The following is a 23560-nucleotide window of genomic DNA, read 5'->3' as shown; positions in this document are numbered from 1 at the left end:
ACTAGAAGCTTCCTTTCCGTCTGAAAATGTAGCATTCCAGAGCTTTTGGGCCTGGACCAGACTTCTGTGGACTTAGCCATCTGACATGGAGCCCAGGGGTGAGGGTGAGGTAGGGAGGCATCTCACCAACACCCCCTGTCATTTTTGGCAGGTTTGTCATGTGGAGGGTGACTAAAGTGGGTAACTGAGTTTCCAAAAGGAAGCACCTGCAGTGGACAAACCCAGCCGCATTCCTGGCGTTTGGGGCTGCTCAGCGAGGCTGTGCCCTCCTCAGGGATGTGAATTGCTCCCAAATCTCTCCTTGTTTTCTTTCAGTTCCAGGAAACTGATCATGGCAGCTCAGTCCTTTCCCCTCTCCAGATGTTGGCATGCGGGACACATGTGGGCGCCCTCGCCTGGCCGGCTCTGGTGGCTCCGGGTGACGGCCCAGCCCAGGGGTGAGCCGGGTCTCTAATTAGACCCGACCGCGTCCCCATTCCAGAGCTCCCACAGATGACAGCGCGCGGTCTCCACTGTGGCCAGGGGCTCCGAAATAACCCTCGCTCCCCGGCAGAGCCTCGCAGGCCACGGTGCTTGGCTCAGGACAAACGTTTGGAGGGGTGCGCACCGCTAGGGAAGAGCCTGAGATTGGGGGGTGGGGGCAGCAGACAGCCTCCGGCGGCGCCGGCCCCCGCGGTCACTTTGCGCCTGGCCACCGGAGTTTCAACTGCTGGGAGCTGCCACCCATCGCTGGCCCCTGCAAACACTCGCTTTCTGCCTTGTAAGCTCAGAGTAAGTAAACAGAGGGGGATGGCGAGCTCCTGTGACTGGATTCAGGGGCTGGGGCTGGAGTTGCTGGCCTAATTGTGTCCCCTAGGGAAGCAGGTGTGACTGTGTCAGTGTGAGAGTTTGTGAGTACCGGTGGGTGTCAGTGGAAGAGAGTGTGTCTAGCACAGGATGCCAGCGTGTGGAGTTTTCTAACATGCCCTCCCAAGTGTGTGTGTGTGTGTGTGTGTGTGTGTGTGTGTGTGTGTGTGTGTGTGTGAGAGAGAGAGAGAGAGAGAGAGAGAGAGAGAGAGGCGGGTCTGGAGCATGCTCATAGGTGGCACACAGGTAGGTCTAAGCAGTGCCTGTGGAAGTGAACAGGGGACAGAGAGTTGTCTAGAGGGAGAAAACCTGCCAGTGAGGGTGATGGATGAGGGTGAGAGTCAGCTCAGGAGGCAGAAGGTGAAGAAGGAGCAATAGACACCCGAACTCACACTTCCTAGGGTGACCTGATTTGTCCCCAGCTGTTGTCCTCAAACTGGGTGGCTTTCTTGTAGGGCAGGCAGCTTTGGTTTCTCAGGCTTTGGCCCACACTGGAGTTTAAAGCTCTCATCCTCTATGAGAGCGAGTGGAATTGTGACGGACCTTTCTCCATGGGGCCGGGATTGGAACTCCACTTTCATAACCAAGAGAAGAGGCCGGGGTCGGGAATGGGGGACGGGGGACGGGGACACTCATTCATGTACACTAAGTGCAGCCACACTGCACACAGACTGCACACCCATGGCAAATGGCATGTATGCAGCATGCATTCATGTAAACGCGTAAGCAAAATCCCACAGCCTTGAATTGACCCTGGCATCTACCCCTAGCCCAGTTTGCTTCCTGTACCCTTCATTGGGAATCTATGAAAAACGGGTTCAGAAACCTGAACTGAGTAGGAGAATACTTTGCATTGAGGGTTTTGTCTGGGGGTTAAGGCAGGAGGTGACATGACACCATTGGGTATCTCATCTCATCTGCACTAGGGCTGTCCATGGAGCCGAGCCACGGAATAGCACCCTTTGGCCTTAAGGTCCAGGTTGGAACACAGTAGTTGCTCCTTTAGAGGGGAGAAGGCCCATCTTACCAGGTGAGATGGGCTAGACGAGGATGTGCGTGAACCTTGGCATCTGTAGCTTGCCCCAGACTCAAGTTCATGATTCAGGTGCATTCAGCTGCAGAGGTGCAGGGAGACTGTGGGGCTGGGCAGGGCATGGGGTGGCGGATGGACCTGGACCCATTCTTTCTGTTCCTGGGTTTGAGTCCCTCTGCCTGCAGTTGCTGGGGAGACAGCCCTTTCAACACCCCTCCTGCTCCTGCAGCAGCTACATGGAGACCACTGGGAGACCAGTAACAGTGCTTGGAACACCGAATGCCCCCAAATGCCAGGGGCTGGTACTTACATTTACGGTTATTACTTCATTATGACGTCTAGAGTCCTCCTGCCCTGTCCATTCTTTTCCCTGTAGGCTTCTGTTCTGTGTCCAAATTCAATGTGCTTCTTTGGTTGGGAGGTTAGGGAAGGTTTTGAGTTTGTGATTTGGCCTAAACGCTGCCCGTTCAATCTCTTGAAAGGATCCCGCTTAACCATTTCCAGAGCAGTCTACTAGGGTCTGTCTTTCCTTTGGTCTGATCCTAGATCCAACCCTGAGAGAAGGATAAACAAAGGCTGGCTGTGGCTGGCTTAGCAGGCTTTCTGCCGAGAGAAGGAAGTATTTTCCCTTTCATGGCTCCTTTCTCACTCTGACTTCTAGGAACCCCAGGGACAGCATACTGCTCTATTCTGCTAAGTTAGAAACAGTTATCACTTGAGCTCTGGTTTCTACTTTAACAACTGCAGAGACTACATCTTTAGATGTAAATTTCCTTATACTTTATAGAAGAAACGAGAATAATTATAATGATAATAATATTAATAATAAAAGAATAACCAACAATCAATAATTCTGTTAGTCTCTGAAGATTGAAACCACATTATTTGAAACCACATTATTTCTTTCTTTCTTTTCTTTCTTTCTTTCTTTCTTTCTTTCTTTCTTTCTTTCTTTCTTTCTTTCTTTCTTTCTTTCTCATCCCCTTTGGAGATCATTCATCTGATTTTTAATCTATATGTCTCAGTTGTGACTTCCATGCTTGAGCTCTGATTGGTAACCATGTCTTGGGGCTTTTCTTCCTAGTGGCTGGTGGAGAGAATGGCTATCTCTGTACTGGTTTAGACAATGGGGATTGTCTAGAATGAATTGGGGCATTGATCAACACCCCTGCTCTGAGGGCTTCAGCCCCTCTGTGTCTCAAAAGCCCTAGTGTCTGGGTGCCCAAAGGGGTTTGATCCTTGCCCTAAACCTGGCCATGGCCCCATGACTGCCCCTTCCTCATGTGACCCTGCCTTTCCTAGGGCTTTGCTGGGAGGTCTATGTCTCTTGGGTCTGAGCCCTGCTTCCCACCACTTGATTGAGGCCTTGTGGAGACAGAGGTTGGGATGAAGAATTTCAGAGTTCAGAGCATGCAGGGGCCCATGGAGGGTTATCTTGTCTCCTCCCCTCAGCCTGGAGGCCATAGGATGGTGCTCAGCCCCCATCTCTTTCTCCAGAAGGGGTCTCACGTCTGCCAGATAGGCAGAAAGCCATTTGTTACTGGTAGAGACCCAGAGCAGGGCTCAAGCTATCACAAGGCTTGTGAAAGGTTTAATTCCTTTGGGGAGATTATTTTCCTTGTAGAGGTTGCTGCGTTTGGGGAAAATCCCACGCCGGGGCTACGCTTGCACAGGGCAGAGGTTGAGGTGCTTGGTGGTGACCTTTCCAGCCCCATGTGGGTGTCTGCTACTCCACGAGCGCTAAATCTACTGAGATGGTGGCCCCTGCTCATGCTCAAGGCTAACTGTGTGAGAAGCATTTGACCGCAGTGGCGAAAGAGGAAATACCCTGGGCCTGCTACTGGGTAAGGTTTAGTGGTTTTGCTCTTTTCTGGACCAATGTGACCTCAAAGAGGAGACTGTACCTCTGCCGAGTACTCATTCTGGTTATGCTCTGTTGGCTTCCAGACACTGAAACTTGACCTGGTAAGCAAGCTTCAAACCAGCAAGAGTACATGGTGTGGGATGCCAGAATGTGCGAGCGGGAAGGCCACTCACAGTTTCCCACACTTAATATCTAGTAAAAACCAGTTCTCTGTTTTGAGCTCTTTAAATCTTTTGTTTCATGAAACCTCTAAGACCCCTTCTGAAATGGGCACTTGCAGTTTAGACACAAGGGAATGGGAGCATAGCTAGGTCCAATAAGCCCCAGGTCAGAGCCTGCCATACTTCTTTGCCAGGTCTGCCCTCTGGAGTCTCTAGTGGATGGATGCTGGCCACTGAGTAGGACAGGCAACTCTCCCAATTTTGGAAACCCGAAAGTAGGAAAACTACCCCTTCAGGTAAACTAGGTAAGGCTCTAAGGGCTTGTCGCTGTTTGGAACTAGGAAGTGAATATGGCCAGCTTCATGGCTGAGTGGCATTCCTGGCCTTCCCAGCCTCAGATGGTGCTAGTCACTCCCTGGGACACGGGAGTAGAGGTAAGGGAAGGCCTCATGGGCCAGGTGCAGTTCTCCCAGCCAACATCATGGGGTAGGTAACACTGGGCTTCTGTGGTTTTATTCTTCCCCAGAGCAATCTCTGTTGTTGGGATGTAGCCCCCACCAAAGCTCCAGGATCTAGTCAGTCCAAACTTCCCTCCTCCAGCTCTAAGTACCCCCAGTGCCAAGCTCTGGGGTGTCCCAGATCCCCTGAGGTTGTCTCTGGGCAGACAGGATTCTGCCAGGCATGATGCTGTGTCTGTGGGCGTCAGCAGTTTGGCTGAGTAATTGCGGATGGTGTTCAGTTTGCACTGGAGAGATGGAAAGCTAGTCTTACAAACCAAACATCTCGGTTTGGAAACCCTGGGAAGTGTGGCCTGTGGTCTGAGAGTGTGAGCTGCATTGTGAGCCTGTGAGCCATTGTGGGACAGAGTGTTTCATCCAGGCCGTTCATCCTAATGGAGTCAGAGTTGTGCTGCGCACACTGGCAATACGAGAGGAAAAGCCCATAAGCTTTGCAGGCAGAAAGTAGGATCCCATGTCTAATCTCCATTTGCTGGCCTATAAAATGGGTGTGTCTTATTTCAGTGGTGATGATAGAAGCAGGGGGTTATCAGAAACCAAGCATTTGTCATAGAAAGAACAAACCCTGAAAGACGATCTCCCTGCTTCCTGTCCCATCCGCCTTCACGAAAGAACACTAGACCACAGGAGAGGTGGGCACCAGGTCTCAGCCTCTGAGAATGCTGTGTTATCTTACCTTCCCTGTTCCCTCTTCCTTCTGTGTAAAATGAGAGACAAGCTCCATTCCCTCAGCCCTCTGTGTATTTTGAGGATGATGAAGAAGAACCCAGGGACAAATCTAGACATTCAGTTAGTACTGAGTTGCTAATTCATGGCTGACATATAATTGAACCCCTTTCTTAGGAGCCAGGCAAAGCCTGTGGTAAAGAGACAAAGAAACACCCTAGTCCCCAAGTCATCATCTGACCATGCGACAAGACAGACACATACACACAGAGGCCTGTCTGTTGTTAGATATGGTCCATTCAGGCCGGGTCCTCTCCAGCTGTGCACATCAGAGAGACCTTTCCAGAAATGGACACTCATTCTCTTCATCTTCAAAGATAATAAATTCCAGAAAGTGAAGAGGAGGACAGGCTTGTGCTCAGGAGCTAAACTCTCTCTCTCTCTCTCTCTCTCTCTCTCTCTCTCTCTCTCTCTCTCTCTGGTACATATGTGTGCATGTGTGTTCGCATGTATGTGCAGGCATGCATACACATCTGTGCCCATGGATGTCTTCCTCAAACTCTCCGTATTTTTTACGGAGTTGTTGATCCCAGAGCTTACCCATGGGCTAGTCTAGTTTAGTAAACTTGCCCTGGGGATCCTGTCTCTGCCTCACAAGCACTGATTACAAGTGGACTGCTATGTTTTCACGTGGTACTGGAGGTCCATCCCCTGGCCCTCATGCCTGCATGGTAAGTGCTTATCCACTGAGTCATCTCTCTAGACCCCACGAAGCTTTTCTTAGTGTGTGCTTTGGGGACTCTCAGTTACTGTGACTGGAGCCTGCGGTGTGGTTCAGCAGTGATGGAAATGAGACAGAAGACTCTGCAGAGAGCCTGGAAAGGGTATTGGGCCATGATGCTATGCTCGGTTATCCAGATAGTTCTCACATATTGACAGGCAGGGTACTGGACATTTTCAATAGAGAGGTTATAGAACAACGGGGGTCCACTCATTCATTCACTAAATGTTTATTAGCTGCTTACTATTTTATGTCACTTTAAAATTTTTTTTGTTTTTATTTTCCAAGACAGGGTTTCTCGGTAGCTTTGGTGCCTGTCCTAGAACTAGCTCTTGTAGACCAGGTTGGTCTCAAACTCACAGAGATCTGCTTGCCTCTGCCTCCCGAGTGCTGGCATTAAAGGCGTGCGCCACCCCCGCCCCACTGTCACTTTGAATTTTAATCTTATATTAAACGTAATTAAAATTTGCAAGACCAGATGAGAAATTTCTCTTCATCCAGTTTTCAGGTGATTGTATGATATCTTTTTAAAAACCAATTCTGCTTTCTGTTCTCTCCAATAACGAGCAAATACACCCTTCTCACTTATATATGCATTTTATTGCATGTATAACTAACATCTCATGGTTATAAATACATTATATTTTTATTTTTGTTAAGAGTGTGAATGCAAACCAATTTTTATATTTCTGATCAATCTCAGAATGAATTAGAGACGCACTCCCTCTTTATCCCTAAATCCTTCAGTGTGTGTCTAGAGAAGGACAGTCTCCTGCCTCAGGGCAGGCTGTGCTGTGTTACTCACCTTTCTTGTAGCTGTGGCAACCCTGATGAAAGCAGCCTAGGGAACAAAAGGTGGTCCATGATCTGAGGAGATGTAGCTTATCGGGATGGTGAAGACATAAGTGTAGTGGCAGAGAAAGTGGGGTGCTTGTACTCATCTGACTTCCTGCCCCCCCTTGTATTTAGGGTGGTGTGTCTTCATTATTCAGTTAAACCTCTTGGGAAACACAGACATGCCCAGAAGTGTGTCTCCTGACTGATTTCAGTTTCAGTCAAGCTGACAAAGAAGATCATCTATTACAGCCCTGATACCGTCTTTGTGCTATTCCATCTTCCTTCTAACTCTTGTGTCTCCTTTGTCTCCCCTGCATTATTTCTCTTGCCCCCTTTGCTTTGAACAGTGCAGGTGGCCATTGCATTAAGTATCCTCCATGTTGGGTGTTTGGTGGTCTGCCCAGCTGGAGTTAGTCTGCATGATCTAGGCAGGCAACTGTGTTCTCTTGAGTCTTCAGTTCAGCAAGCCCTTGACTTCTGATGATGGAGGTTGTCCTTGCTCACTTCTGGTGATGTCTATCAGTTTTTCACAGTGAAATTGCTGTTTTCATCTAAGTTAACAAGTAACTTGTAGAGAGATATTTTGAGAATACAGACAAAGAAAAAATATATTTTGGGAATATAGACAGACCATATTTGTCATAAAACTTATAGTGATATATCAGTCATAATTTTGAATTCATTATTCCTTTTATATTTATTTATTTATTTATTTATTTATTTATTGTTATTCCCTTATGAGAAAGAGTACTCATTTTCTCCCTCCCTCTATTCCTGCCTTTCTTCCTTAATGGGGGGGTCTCATAAATTTTTAATTCATCAGATGAATGAAGTGTTTTGTTTATTTTAGTTCTGATAGTCACACAATCTCAGATTCAGTTAGTGGGAGGCTGTTGTAAACTGGCTTCTGTTTCTCTTCAATTAGTTTCCATGATTCTCTGAGTGCTTCCTTATTATCTGAAGTAGCAAGAAGTTAGGGTTTATTTTGATTCTTCTTTTTTCCAGCTTGGAATTAGACATTTGTTTGAGGATCCCAGGCTTCTTTTATGGGGTAATGACATTTAGAAACCCAATTGTGGGCAACCCATGCCCTTGTTATTGGTGTATATGGTCTCTTGGCAGAGCTAAGACATGTATGTCTATTTCCTTTCGCAGTAAACCAAGATGATAGATGCTGTGTTTTCTTAGAAGAAATAATCCATTAGCCTAATGTAGAGAGTAACAGGGTATGGGCATGTTAGGGTGATGGTGATTCAGCGAAGGCCTCTTTCAGGAGATACTATTTAAAAAGACTTGTGTATGAAGGGGAAAAGTTAGAGAGGAAAGAGCCAGGATATTGCTTTAACTAAACAGGGAATAATCACAGGGGTCTGAGTTGAGTCAATTCGGAGACCCGGTGGAGTCAATACTACACAATAACTGTTGAAAACAGAAAGTAGCAGAGAGGCAGTCAAGGAGTCTCCCAGGCTGTCAAACTCAACACATTCATCATGGAATGCCTGTCCATTTCCTCCTGCCCTGTCCATCTTGGGAGTACCTGTTCCTCACCAGGTGTTTCAGATCTCACTCATCTCTACAGCTGCACAAACGAGAGAGATGAAATCCTCCTCATCTCTAAGACAGGGAGGGAGATGAAGCCACCATCCTCATCATCTCTAAAACAGAGAGATGGAGCCATCATCCTCACTATCTCTGAGCTAGAGAGATGAAGCCATCCTCCTCCTCATCTCTCTGTTCCAAGCCCGAATCAGCCACCCCCATGCCTGTTCACTTGAGTGTGTATCCCTTAAGTCCATCACTTCTCTCCATCTTCACCAGCATCCTCTAGTTCAAGGTACCACTCTAAATACCTGAGTGACAATGTGTCCATACCTGCTGCCCTCCAGTACATCTTCACAGAGCAGCCAAAGGGGACTTCAGAACAATTCTGCTTTTGCCATTTCTCTTCTTTAAAACACTTCAGGAGCTTCCAACTGATCTTGAGATAAAGATCAAATACCCAAGCAAGCTGATGAGGTCTCATTTGTCTGGCCCTGCTCACATCTTCCCACACCACGGTACTCTCCTCCCTCTTTGTCCCAGTGATCCTCTCCCAGGCTTGTTCTTTTATCCCTGCTGCCATAGACCTTTGCAAGAGTTGCTCTGCTGTCTAGAATTCTCTTCCTTCCTTTCCTCACCTGCCAAATGCCTACCTATCCCTCAGTTTCCATGACCTCCCCGACTAGATCAAATCCCATTTTATAGAGTTTATAAAACACATTGTGCCTCCTTTAAGACTTCATCACAGTATGGATCTCCTTTTCTGCTGTAATAATTAATACATTTTATTTTATCTTGTTTTATTTTATGGCTCTGTGCTGTCTGGGAAATTTCCCTTTTTCAGTTCTCTGTATCCTAGTTGGTAGCAGAATACACACCACAAGGACATGTTGAGTGAATGGAAAGATGGATAAATGAGCAAGCTGGTGGGTGGATGAAGTGTTACTGAGCAACCAAAAAGATGATGGCACCATTTAACATAAAGAACATTTAAGTGAAAACTTTATTTGAAGATAAAGATAAATCATTCATCTTGGAACGTGTACCGTCTTTTGGCTCAATGACTTGGACTGTCCCCTAGGAGATGTGTGGAGATGCTGATCACATCACATCATATTCCTGTATAACCCCAAGGGGTGCTCTTGAGAAGACAGCTGACCTCCCGTGCTATCCCTGAGCTTGGGCCTCTTTGTTTTCCCCACCCTGGTTTGCTGAGCACTTACATTATGTGTTGGGGAAAATATCATTACTGTCACAGGAAGGCTCCCTGGAGCAGGCCCGTCTCCTGAATGATTATATGATCAGCAGCTGCCAACATGCAACTCGGCTGGGCATAAGTCTGAAGGGAATACAGAGAATTGGGCACACAAACCCAGCCAGTCCCCCTTGTAGAGAAGTCAAGCATAGAATAGGCCGCGTGGTCCCTCGGGCTCACCCATTCCTGCACTCCTCACTCTCCTGTCTTCCATCAGGCAGTTTTCTCTTCTTTTGGTCACTCCCCCCCCCCATCCATCGACAAACAAGAATTGAGGTTGGATTTATATGCCACGCTGGAAGCTGAGGATCCTCTTCTCTCTTGAGCTATTTTAATCCATTGTCCTCACAGCCCAGAGGCCCAGGTAAGGAGACAGGAGGGGTCAGCTCCATGTTGACTGGCTACTGTTGGTTAGCATGGTAGTTTTTTCTCTGCCTCTGTCTGCTTTTTTCCTGCTGACCAACTCTCTTTTATTGCTTCCCTTTCCTGATTCCCTTCTTGTTCTCCACTTTCCTGACCTCCCTTCCATGATAGCTTAGGCACTGACTCCTCAACCTATTAGCCAGTTGATGTGAAGTGGTTGTTGGGCTCTGCAGAGAAGGTTAGGGCTCAGACCCAAAGAGAAGGGCAAGCTGCTCCCTCTGGAGCTGTTTTTTATTTTTAATTTTCTACTTTGATTGTCCTTTACTTCTGTGGAATTAGAGAGGCTGGAAGTGTAGGGAGAACAAGCTTTAAAATATGGCATTTAGAAACAAGGCAGTAGTAGCCCTGGCCCCACCTCTACAGATGCTGCTGTCCTTCCGGTTTTCTGGGTACTGTCATTTACGAAACTCTCCAAATGTGTGCTGTCCATCTGCTGCAGCAGACAGGGTTGGGACTGAGCAGGAGAGGACAATGGCAGCCCCATCAGATAGCAGCATCTTGGAACAGTGCCCAGGGCGCCAAGGGGCTAAGTTACAGACTCATTTACCTACTTGCTCACTCTTGCATCTGTTCAAGCATCTACTTAGCATCTGCTATGGGTTGCGCATTGCTCTAGACACCCAAGAAGCACGACAGGCAAAAGCCAATGTCAGTTCCTTGCAGGATTTGCTTTTTGGTTTGGGAGGATAGTCAACAGGTCACATGCAGGATGCGAACACAGTTCTCAGCACTATGTAGAGCTGTAAGAGGTAGCAAAGGAACTCCAGGAGTGGGAAAGGTGTGGTTAAGCACCGTTGAAGCAGAGGCCAGCATCTCCTCTGCCTTTTGGCTAAGATCAAGCAGAGGCCTGGAGGAGGAAAAGGCACAAGCTATGAGAGCATTGTGGAGAGAAGGGCGAAGGCCTGGAGGCATGTGTGAGGAAGGTCAGTATGACTGGATGAAGTGAGGACAGAGTCCAAAGGAGGTGTAGTCAATGCAGCAATGGCAGCCAGATCCAGAGGGTTCCAGCATGTTAATCATACAGCAGTCAGAATGCTAGGAACGACATTGGCAGGGTTGAGTCCCTTGAGTTAACAGAAGAAGCTTTAAGTCCTCTCTCTTCTCTTTCATCCCCTTCTGCAATCTGTTCTCTTTATTGCTACTCAAGGGACAGAAGGTGGTCATAACTGACCATCTATTCCTTATGTCCCATAAAATCTTTCCATCATGTCTTATGGATTTTCTAATTTTAATTTTTATTTATTTTAGTTATGTGTAAGGTATGTGTCTGTGTGTGGATATGTGCGTGTGAGTGCAGATGCTAGAAGAGCCCAGCGATGTCAAATCCCCTGGAGCTGGAGTTACAGGCAGTTGTAAGCTGCCTAATGTGGATGCTGGGAATCAAACTGGGGTTCTCTGGAGGACCAACAAGTGCTATTAATGACTAAGCCATCGCTCCAGCTCCAGGCCTGGTGGTTTATAACACGTGGAACCCCATGCAGGATACTAGCTGCTGTGGGTGTATCTTTGTGGACTTTGGCCCTAACAGGGAGACAAAATGTTCTGGGAGGTCACTGGATAGTTAGGAAGTCAAACATCCTCAGCACATCCAGCACAAATGGAGCCAACATTGCAGTGTTGCAGTAGCCCTGTCATGGAGGCCAGAGGAAGATTCAAGCAATGGCCTTTTAAAAATCAGGACCAGCAGGCTAGTCCTGAGGAGACTATGGCAGTGTTCTTGGGGCTGAGACCTACGGGAGGACAGGATGGTAGTGTTAAAAGATGTGGGGAGAGCTGGGGCCAGGGGCTGACAGCTGTGAGGAGGACACAGAGCTTAGATGTGCGTGGAGACATGGGGCTGAGGGAGTGCAGCAGGTTTCCAGTAGGACTTTACAGTGAGAATTGTGTTTGGAGAGAATGAGACAGACATTAGCATAGGCAAAGTAGGCTGGGGCTGGGGACCAGCAAGACTGTAACAGCTTTGGGTGAGAGGCCCAGGAGTATAGGCAGAGGGATGCTGTGCCCTAGAGGTATAGTAGTTGGGTATACAGTGATTGGGGTGTCCAGTGGCTATTACAGTCAGCAGGAGAAATGAGCATCCATCATTCGGATAAATTTCAGATGTCTTTTGTCACTTGAAGCTATCTTTGAACATAGACCATAGTGTGGCCTGGGTTTGGGGAAGAGTAAGCTATAGGAAGAAGACTAGAATCGGGTTTCTGGAAAGGAGATCGTCCAGTATAGTCATATGGGAAGAGGGGCACATAAAGAGGACCAGTGACCCCTCCCAAGTTTGTCTTCAGGGACCTGATATAAAGTTTAGATTATTTGAAGGTAAGAGGCGTGTATCACTAACTAGTCCTGGTCAAGGTGTCGTCCTGCCTGTTTCCACTGTGTCAGTCTAGTCTCTCCTGTAAGACGGAAAGGCGAGTTGTCGTCCTCGGGTATGTTCTTTCTGGAGACAACCACTCCAGGCCAGCACCAGATGTCAGCTCTTCCTTCTTCCAGCTCTTGGGAGAATTTCAATTTCCTGGAGACAGTTGTTTCAATAGTCTGATAGGCAAAGGGAGGAGCAAGACTTTTTTTTTAGAGCATCTCCATTCCCGCCAGGATGTCTGCATAGAGAGTGCTCACCCACGGCAAGAGAAAGCTAGGCATCTCATTGAACTCAGGCTACACCAATTACTGTGCTTGACTTGATTATGCATTTGCATATCTCTACCAGTGGAAAAGGAAATCCTATAAAGAGGACAATTCATCCATCTCCATCTTTAGCATAAACCTGGGGCTTGAGGCAGAGAGGATGCTGTTTTCTCCCACTCAGCCTTGACTAAGGCGAGCAGGAGTCTGCTCTCAGAGATGGCTGACCAGAAGACCTACCTGCCCATGGAGGGAACTTTATGTACTCATGTGACTTTCTTCAAGAGCAGTTTTCATTCACAGCCAGTTATGTCTCACTCGCCATGAACTTGGGTGGTAAAGTGGCTTTGGCTGTGAAGTTGCCTGGTACCACTACAAGAAACCCTCCCAGTGAGAGGGAGAGCATAGCCTCCCGCAGGCACTTGGACTGTGTGTGTGTGTGTGTGTGTGCAGAGGTAGCGCTGAGGTCTGATGCTTAGTCTAGCTCAAGGCGTGGTGTCTGGGGACTGCGCAATCCTCGTTTGTTCACCTTCCCATGCAACATTCCATTTCTTCTGAACGCCTTCGCAATTCTTTCTTGTGAGACTTTTACTTTTCTGAGACCATCTTACTTCATCCACTTTCTGACTAAGTGCAGTCCTCTGAACACAGAGCTCCAGGACAATCCTCCCCAGCCAGGTGATTTCTGGTTGTCTCCTCTCTTGTGATTGACACTTAGCAGTTCTATTCATTCTACGCCTGTTTTTCTCTGGTTACTTCCAGCATGCTAACCACTGTGTAATGGAATCCGCTTACCTTTGGGTATTTCTAAAATCCCTTCTGTCTTTGGTGTTCTTTAGTCTTTTTAACTTCTTAAGATGTCTGCATCTTTTGTATTTGTTTCATTTGATACTCACTGTTATTTTTGGATATGGAAGTTATTATGTTTGAATGCTACTTTGCACATATGCTCTCTTATCTTTCTTGCAATGGTGGTAAAATGTTCATTAGACTATGTCATTCTTCACTCAGAGCCTTGGTTTCTCATTTTTGAAGGTGTCGGTGTCCTCTGAGCTTCCTTTTGTTCTATCATTTAGCGTACCAATATATCTTTTCATTCTTCTGGGTTCTTTCTTAGAATAGCATGGCTATAATTTGTAGTCTTTGTTTCTTGAATCTGTTTCCAAGAATTCTCTTATTTCTTGGAATGGAAATTTCTAATTGAGTTCCATCATCAGTCCTCTAGCAGGTGATGCAAACCCAAGCCTCAGTCTCTATGAGGGTCATGCCATGGTGATTAATTCCCAGATTTTATGACGGACACTTTGCAGAGAAGGTTAGGTTCTCATTTTTCTGTGCATTGAGTTTCTTCTCTTCTGGGCTTGTGTTTGATTCTTCCCCTTCGGGAATCCCTAGTGTTTAGCCCCTATTTCCCTTGCCCTAATACCCAAAAGAAACAAATACTCGAGGGAGGCAACATCTCACAGATGTTTTCAGTGGAAAGCTCCTCTTGATACCTCAGCCTGCTTTGGACTCTCCATTTTTCCTGCCAGCTCAGTGATATATTTTTAAGACCGTAAGTGGTTGATCTTCCCTGTCAGCTTTATTGGATTTAGAATCACCTGGGAGACACACCTTTGAGCTTCTCTGGGATGATGCTTCCAAAATGGCTGAACTGAAGGGCAAAGACCCATCCTGATTGTGTGTAGCGCCATCCTTTGGTCTGGGCTCTGGGCCTAAGCTAAAATGAAAAGAAGGAGAAAGCCAGCTTGGCACTTTCATTCATTGCCCTGCTTCTTGACTGTGGCCACAATGAGCCCTATTCTCCTGCAGCTGTGTTCTTCTACCGTGATGAGCTGCACCAGCCCGCTATGAGCCAAAATCAACTCTTTCATTCCCCAGGTTGCTTTTGACAGGTTTTGTCACACAAACAAGAGTAGTAACTTATGCTTATAAATATCTTTATATTTAAAGCCATTTTCATGGAGAAGTATTTTAAACTGTCTGATCTATCATTTTACTGGAATTAAAAAATTCCAGTAAAAAAAATTAGGCTCCGAACTAACTAACTAACTAACTAACTAACTAACTAACTAACTAACAGGGCTCTGTTGCCAGCTAAAAGTTAGTTGCTGAGAAACAGTGATATGTTAAGGAGGGCTGGAGTAGAAGGTAGTGTTTTTACCCCCACTCAACTTTTCAACCATGTAAGCTAACAAGCTAAGGGACTTACAGTTTTCTGTTTCTTCTTCTCTGAAACTGGCACAGCAGTGGGATGGATTGCTTTGGATGTTTGGGGTTGTAAATGTGTTTATTTACTTGAAACACTTAGAAAAGTTCTTGGTACGTAGTTAAGTACCATATATCACATTTCATTGAATTTAAGATATATTAAAATGAAAGACCCCCTGCTGCTTCATAAAAAGGAAAGCTGGCAAAGTCAAGGTGTCATTGGTTAGGGTGTGATAAATTGCATCTTAGAATTGCATGGCTGTGGCAATATTAGCTGCTCTTATGAATGAATGTGTGAACAGAGATGGCCATGTCTTGGAGACAGATTCAATGGGTAGGAAAGAATGGATAGGACTTTATTCAAGCTCACTCTCCCAGACTGAGCTCTTACTGTGCCTTAGACACTGTCCAAGTGCTGCTGTTATGTGTGGTGTCCTGGGAAGAGTGACAAATATTGTTGAAGCAGCACTCTACAGATTGGCATTCATGTTTGACGTCTACACAGTTAACCTGAGTAGGAAGACGTAGATGGTGTATCTGACATACACCGTCCTAACTTAAAGGATTATTTAGCTATGCACATTACAGAAATTTCAACAGTGTGTTGAGAATGATTGTGCTTTCTCACACTCTGGCTTATTCTGTTTAGAAACACAGAATGAGTCAAGCCTTGGAGTGGGTTAAATCTCTTCTATGTTTTCTTTTCACTAATGAGCTGGTGAGGATACTTTCCTCTCATGGCTGAGCCAAGGTTCTGATTCAGACTGACTTGACCATTGAATATCCCATAATCCTTTGGCCACATGCGAACTGGGATGGTAGGTGTTGCTAAGCACAGAAATGTTGCAGTGTTTGTCTGTGCTCAATTGGAGGCATGCTTTCTGTCCTATGTTACTATTTCCAAATGTCAAAACTGTAATTATAATGAACTGAAATGCATTGGCTCGCAGTACAGGAGGTTAGGAAGTCCAAAATCAAGGACCCACGACTTTGCATCTAGAGAGGGACTGCTTTTCTTCCAAGATGATAGCTGAATGATGCACCCTCCAGAGGGCAGAAAGGACTGGTCTTTGTGTGAGCAGAAGATGGGAAGATCATGATAGCAAACCCACTTCTGTGAGCTCTTTCTTATACAATAGTGTTCATCCATTTGCAGGGCTTCACTGTCATAGTTTTTAGCTCCCTAGGCTCTCACACTGGGCATTAGATTTTTATAGCCCAGTGGGAACTTGAATTTTCAAACCACAGCAGTATCTATGTACTGATTTTTCTTTATATTCAAATTCCTTTCGCTTCTTTCCAATGCACGTAATTGAATCTCCCTTTCAGCCTTTTGGGGGAGAGCAGATCTTTGACATCTAGGTGAGAAATTGGGCACATGGAAGGATACCATGACACTTCTCACATACTGTCTTATTAATTGGTTTTGGGGTCCCAGCAGATTCTTAGGCTGTTATTGGCTTCTGAAGTTTTGTGTAGGCACTATGCTCTTAGTACAGTCTAACAGCACAGAATGGGTTTTATTCTGATCTTACAGATTAAAAAAATCAAAGGTCAAAGAGCTAAAGTGGGATTAGTCATGCATTTCTGTGACTTCAGTATTCTACCCTCTCAAGGCCACTTAGTGACCACCAGTGCAGAGGACCAGGGAAGGAAAGAAGGTTCCAGAGGTGCCTGACTTGTCCTGGTTGTTACGTCTGTGCTATCATCCTCTCATGGATTGAGGTGAAAACAAAGGTTCCATTTATGAGGATATAAGGTGTAAATTCTCCTTCCTGTGTCCTCTTTCTCAAGAGTCTATAGACCCCTTCAAGTTGTGTCTTCATCATGATGCAGAAAGGGAAGTAGCTTGCCCAGTGAGACCTCTGCACGTGATTTATGAAATAACATATCCAAATTTTTTCACCACATTGGAGCTATTCAATTTTCTCTAATGGCCTTTATCTGAGAGTTATGTCTATTTGTGGCAGTTACAACCAGTAAGTCATTAGCTTGGAGCCTGGTGATGGTTAATTTTAACACCCTGGGATCTGGGCCCAGTGGGGAAGATCTCTCTTCTGCAAATCAAATATAAGCAACATTTGAACAGTTGGGTAATATTTATATCAGGGAAAGTTAGAAAGTAAGAAGTAATCATTTAAAGTTTGAGGATGAAAAGGCCTTTGAATACTTAGAGTTGAGTTGATAGAATGATCTCTGACTTCTTCCTGTACTTCTGTGCTTTTACCAGAAGAGACATGGCATGATCTTTATATCAAACACCCCCTGATCATGTAGATACAAACTCACTGGTATATATAGAATTCTCATTTTCTATTGATTATATATCTCATCTTGTAGAAAAATGAAACCTGGTGTCCAAGGTCACACATTAATAAGCTTGGGGAGTCTGCCCCTGAATGTATATTCTTAATCCACAGAACTCTAGTAGGGAAGGCTCAAAAGCCCAGGTGAGCTCCTTTGCAGGGAATAGTCCACCTCAGGTCTCAAGAGTTCTGGCCACCAGTTTCTCAGTTACAACCTTCAGAGAAAATATTAATCTCAACTAGGTGCCAGAGACAATAGCTTCCTGTGCAGCTTCCAAAGCACAGGGCATCTGGGCTGTCTCTGGCCCAGAACCAGGGAGGCTCTATTGCAAAACATGCCATGGAGGTAGCAGTGGCTTTTCTGACTCTACACAAGACTTTTGGTGGAGGCTGGATTGTGATTTACTTGGATGGTGTGACGCCGTTTAGAGATGAGTGGTTGTATAAATCTGGTTCTGGGTGCATGAATTCCAACAAGGATATCTTGATGTTGTATATCTTGAGATTACTATTGCTGTGTTGAAACATCATGACCAAAAACAATCCAGGGAGAAAAGGGTTTAATTTTACTCACAGTTCCATATAGCAGTTCATCATCAAAAGCAGTGAGGTCAGGAACTCAAGAAGAGCAGGAACCTGGAGGCAGGAACTGATGCAGACATCATAGAGGGGTTCTGCTCACTGGCTTGCTCCACATGGCTTGCTTAGCCTGCTTTCTTATAGAACTCAGGACCACAAGCCCATGGGTAGCACCTCCTACAATGGACTAGGGCCTCCCCCATTGATCACTAATTTAAAAATTGACTTATAGCTATATCTTATGGAGTCATTTTCTCAATTGAGGTTCCCTCCTCTCTGATGACTCTAGCTTGTGTCAAGTTAACATCAAACTAGCTAGTACAGGATGTTTTTCTCTCTGTGTCTGACTCTCTAGAGACTCATACACATTACTGAGCTAACTGTAGTGATATTTCATTTGTATTTTAATAAATTTAGTTTGCCTGAAGATCGGAGAGTAAAACAGTCACCCTGACCAGTCTTATAGACCAGACAGTGGTGACACACACCTTTAATCCCACTGACCACACTAGTTTGCCATAGAAACCATGTGGTAGTGGTGCACACCTTTAATTCCAGCACTAGAGAGGATTATAAGACGGGAAAAGACAGCTCTCACAGTCTCATTTTGAGGATTCCTGGAGGCAGAATCACCATTTTGGACTGAGGTAGAGGTAAGAGCCAGTGGCTGGCTGTTTTGCTTTTCTGACCTTCACTTTGAACCTCAATATCTGTCTCTGGGTTTTTATTAATTGGACCCTTGAATTTCCCTTAGTATGATGCTTCCCTGCTCATGATAACCACAACAAATAATAAAAGCAGGCACAGATATCCGTGATTTACAACTGAGCACCAATTTCCCACTGATTTCCTACCACAGACTATGGTGAGTCTTGGTTGATCTTTTTACAGATCTTTCCAAGGCAAAGGCATATTGAGATTTCCCAGGGGATGACAAGCAGTTTACAAGACATGTGTGTATGATCCAGGCATAGCTGTGTTTGTCAGCAAGATTTCTCTCCCTGTGAACTTATCTTTCCATTTTTCTACATTAACCTCTTCTATGCTTCCATTACTCCTCTGAAAAACAGAGATGACATAGTAACCTAACTAAGGTAACCACTTTAAAGACTAAGGGTAAAGTGTTTAGAACAGTCTTATAGCCATTAAGTGTTTTCCACTCTCCTCCTTTTCATGGTTATTGCTGTTATTAAGTGGCAAGGAGCTGGTCCCAAGATGCCCACAAGTTCTACTATCCTAAGAGTATGATTGATGTAAGGTCCTCTAAGAAGACTAGCCTATTTCTTCCTGGGTACCACAGACTCAGTCCTGAGAAGTTCATGATTTAGTTTCATGTAGGCAAAGACTGCTCATTCGTTTCTGGCTTCCCAGACCAGGCTTAATTACACAGAAACTATATTAATTAAAACACTACTTGGTCTATTATTTCTGGCTTCTTATTAATTAACTTGCATCTTAAATTAACCCATTTTTATTATTTTGTATTTTACAATGGGTTTGTGGCCTACTGGTACAGTTCCGGGGCATCTTTCTCCTTCGGAGGCTACATGGCATCTCTCTGACTCCGCCTACTTTTCTCCTCCATCTCTGCTTGGAATTCTCGCCTTGCTCTGTTCTGCCCTGTCAAAGGCCCAAAGCAGCTTCTTTATTAACCATTGGTAATAAAACACATTCACAACATACATAGGGAAGTCCTACATCAGTTTCATAGATAGAATTTTTGTGGCCTTTTGGTAAAGTCTCGAAGGTAGATAGATCCCGTTCATCAGGCAGAGGGTTGGGACCTCTTCTGTGCTTTGCTGAAGCTCTTCTGTATCACACAGCCCTGTGGGGCCTGGAGGTCTTTTCTGCCTGCTTCTTGGCCTCCTGGCCTGACAGCTGTGAGGGACCACCAGGGCTTCCTCCAGGGAGCCAGCACTTTCTATATTTCATGAGGTTTAGTCTGTTAGGCAGGGCCAGGTGGCAGCTTGCTTGGTTGCTTGCAACTCCCTGGGGGATGAGAGGCCTTGAAGTATCTGATTGCTGTAGGGTGTCAGGCACCCAGTTAGTGCCTCAGGGATAGCTCCAGTGACCACCCCCATTCTTGTCCCAGTTTGTAGGCCCTGAGTTCAGATGTTGAGGACTCCAAAGCTTTTCTCTGTTCTTTCGTTTTCCTTTGTGTTCCTAGGGCTCTAGTGCTCTCCCTGGACGCTCCCGCTGTTTTCTGAATGAAGCCCCTGGAGCTATTCTCCCTTGCTGGAGTTCACCCACTGCTCAGCAGCTCCACTCTAATCGTTTGACTTCCTTACCCCAACATCTCAGTGGCTCCTCCCACCCACAGTATCAATACTTACAGACTAAAAACATCTGTATCTTTTCTTTCCTTTACCATATGGCACACTCCCTCCAGCTTCATGAGAAACATTTGGGTCCCAAATTCTTGCTACATTTTCTGGTACAGCCCAGACTGCTCCATAGGCCCTGGATGCCACTGTCCCTTCCTTTATTGACAAAATCCCACCTGCCTTTGAGGGTCACCACAGATGTTACCTGTTCCTCTCCATGCTAAAAATGGCTACCCATTTTCCTGCATTCTTATGCCATTGGGGGTATTTTCCTCTAAAGTCTGCTATCTCTTTTCAACATTCCAACATTCTAGAATGTTCCACTTTCCAGATACACCTGCTTCCTGACCTCATGGTACTTAGGATCTGGTACTCACTGGAATGTTCTCCTCAGTTTTCCTTCTAGCCACATTTTTAATAATTCCAGATTCTCCTTTGGAGTTTCAGAATTGGGAGCATGCTCCAAGAAGCTCTCCATGGTACTTTATTCCCACCTTGTGCTCCCAGATGTCCTCCAGGTCTCTCTTGATGACCTGTCACTGCAGTTTTGATGAACGCATCCTGATTGTTCATCCCTCTGTCCACCTGGAAGAGCTTGCTAAACCCAGATATGAATGTAGGAAGGGAAGCTGCCCAGCTGGGCATGATCAGGCAGTGAGGACCGCAAGAACGTGAAAGGGACGTGTGTCTTTATTTATGTCACCGTCATAATCCCTCGGAACACTTGGGCAACACTGAAATGGTTACCAATTGTCTATCAGTGAAAAAACTGAAGTTGTTTCAACAAGATCTCGTCTAGTCAGTCAACAAGTCTTTGTTGTAAGAGCTGCGGGCTGCGTTCCTGCCACCCAGCTCCCGGCCGCCTGGCTAGCTTATGCCCCGAAATAACAACACACAAACTGTATTCTTTTAAACACTGCTTGGCCCGTTAGCTCTAGCCCTTACTGGCTAATTCTCATATCCCGATCAACCCATCTCTAATAATCTGTGTAGCACCAGTCTTACTGGGAAAGATTCAGCATGTCTGACTTGGCGGCTTGCTTCATCGCATCTGCCTTGGAGAGCAGTGGCCTGGCATCTTACCTCACTTCCTCTTCCTCCCAGCATTCTGTTCTGTTTACTCCACCCACCTATGTTCTAACCTATGAAGCCAAGCAGTTTCTTTATTAATTAACCAATGACCTTCCTCCATCAAGTCTTTATTAATCATTATGTGTCAGACATGTCAGATATGAAGGAGGCAGCACTGAGCAGGCAAAGCCTCTGTGTCTGTCCCAGGACCCTCAGGGGAGAGATATACAAGTTGCTGATGCCATAGTCAGCTTGGTAGGTTCTGAGGAGGGGAAACACTAAGGGGGCTCTCACCCTGAAGGGCTTGACCCCATGGGCTGGGGAGTTTGCCCTGGGGGTGATCTTTGTGCAGAGCTCTAATGGGTCACAGGGATAACTTGATGAGAAAGATGGTGGTGAGACTCTCCTGGAAGAGAAAGTACTTAGAAAGAGGAGATGTGGGTGCTAAAATGAACAAGAGCCAAAGTATCTGGATAGCAGAGAGGGGCCAGATGAAAGGTTAAAGTGGTAGGGGTCAGATCTTCATAGATGGGAGTGGGCTAGTTGGGTTAGCCTTGGTGTAGTGGTAGGAAGTCACTGGTGATGGTTGTGAGGTTGGGATGAATAGTGAAGCGATGTGATTTGACTTGTCTTTAGATCACTTTGGAAGTTGAATTGAGGAAGCTTTGAGTTGAATGAATCCGGAGAGAAGTAAGTGGTAGGTGGTGACCCCCAGGAGCTCTTTCATAGGCCAAAGTGGGAAATGGCTGGGGTAGTGACATACAGAGAACGAGGAAAGTGACACTCTTTGGGATGATTTGCAGGCTGTGCATGCAGAATCTACCAAACTTTATCTGCTAGGCATTCTGCACAAATTCACCAATTAAGGAAGAAAACTGTAATATAAAACATACATTGTAGGGCTATTTCAAAGTGTTACCTGCATGCCAGGTACAGGAGAACTTGATCCTCCTGCAGTCAGAGACTCCAGAAAGAACCTCCCAGGTTCAAAATCCAAGCTCTGCACTCAATTGATAAAGCCGAGGTCATGGGTTTCTGTTCTGTGTGACTGGTTAGTATTTGTTTGTTTATTTATTTATTTATTTTTTCCATGTTCCTCTTTTTGGGTCTGGCTTACCTCACTCAGGATAGTGTTTTCTATTTCTGTCCATTTGCATGCAAAATTCAAGAAGTCATTGTTTTTTACTGCTGAGTAGTACTCTAATATGTATATATTCCATAATTTCTTCATCTATTCTTCCATTGAAGGGCATCTAGGTTGTTTCCAGGTTCTGGCTATTACAAACAATGCTGCTATGAACATAGTTGAGCATATACTTTTGTTGTATGATAGAGCATCTCTTGGGTATATTCCCAAGAGTGGTACTGCTGGGTCCAGAGGTAGGTTGATCCCGAATTTCCTGAGAAACCGCCACACTGCTTTTCAAAGTGGTTGTACAAGTTTGCATTTCCACCAGTAATGGATGAGTGTACCCCTTTCTCTACAACCTCTCCAGCAAAGGCTATCATCGGTGTTTTTTATTTTAGCCATTCTAACAGGTGTAAGATGGTATCTTAAAGTTGTCTTGATTTGCATTTCCCTGATCGCTAAGGAAGCTGAGCATGACCTTAAGTGTCTTTTGGCCATTTGAACTTCTGTTGAGAATTCTCTGTTCAGCTCAAATAGATTGTAATTAATATTAAGCCTTAGAGTGGTTATTCGGAAATTGGTGGACGGGAGAGAAACCTCCAGTACAGTCCTCAAGTCTCACACCTGGATTCTAGTGTACCATCTCCAATACGTATTTCTCTCTTCTATAAGGGGATAATAATATACCATGAGTTAATAGTGTGTGAAGTATTTAAAAGGGCACCTGGCACATACTTCATGCTCTATGAATATTAGCTATTAGAATTATTATGGGATCTTCATGAACATCATCTAGGTTGAATGCCTGGTGTTTACTATTTGGTCTTCTAGAGAGTCTCTCTCACCTGTTTGTCATTCCCACGAGTAAAAGCTATGGTCCTACAGTGACTCTTTACTATATGGTGGTCATTGTGTAGGTCCTATTCCTACTCTGATAATGAGAATGAAAAGTCTTAAAATGGAGCCTGCGAATGGGTTAGTGATATATAAGAACTATATGTCCCCAAGGGACAATCCCCATCTGTGAAAAGACACAGGATTCAAGAGAACACCCTAATGAAGGTTTGTTGGCCTGAGGGCTCCACCTGCATCACTGTTGGGCAGCCATGAATGAAACACCCACTGCTCCTTTCTGAAAGGTGCACAGATCATGGGTTAGAAGTCACTGCTAGAATGTTGTAGTCTCCAAGCCATGTTTCCTGAATCTTATCGTAGAAGCTCAAACATTTGTGTACATCTTGGTTTCTGTCCATGACTACTGTGCTTCCTCAGATGGAGGAAGTCCATCTGACAGGTCCCTCAGATTCATCCGGAATCAGATCTGGGGCTCCCTCCAGGATTATATGACCTTTTCTTTGACTTCAGAATCCTTCGGTTTACACTGTAAAGGGCCCTGAT

General features: G+C 45.5%; 1 protein-coding gene across 1 annotated transcript in view; it reads left to right on the top strand.

The window, feature by feature from the left end:
• Positions 1–447: 447 nt before the first annotated feature.
• Positions 448–23560, top strand: part of Insc (INSC spindle orientation adaptor protein) — a 108075-nt gene continuing 84962 nt past the window's right edge. The window contains exon 1 of the mRNA XM_057778993.1: positions 448–771. Within this exon, the coding sequence (XP_057634976.1) occupies positions 493–771 (279 nt within the window). The 5' untranslated portion in view covers positions 448–492. The remainder of the gene's footprint in view (positions 772–23560) is intronic.

This window comes from Chionomys nivalis, chromosome 8, assembly GCF_950005125.1.
Source record: "Chionomys nivalis chromosome 8, mChiNiv1.1, whole genome shotgun sequence".
Classification (NCBI taxonomy): Eukaryota; Metazoa; Chordata; class Mammalia; order Rodentia; family Cricetidae; genus Chionomys; species Chionomys nivalis.
This window is presented reverse-complemented; position numbering and strand designations above follow the sequence as displayed.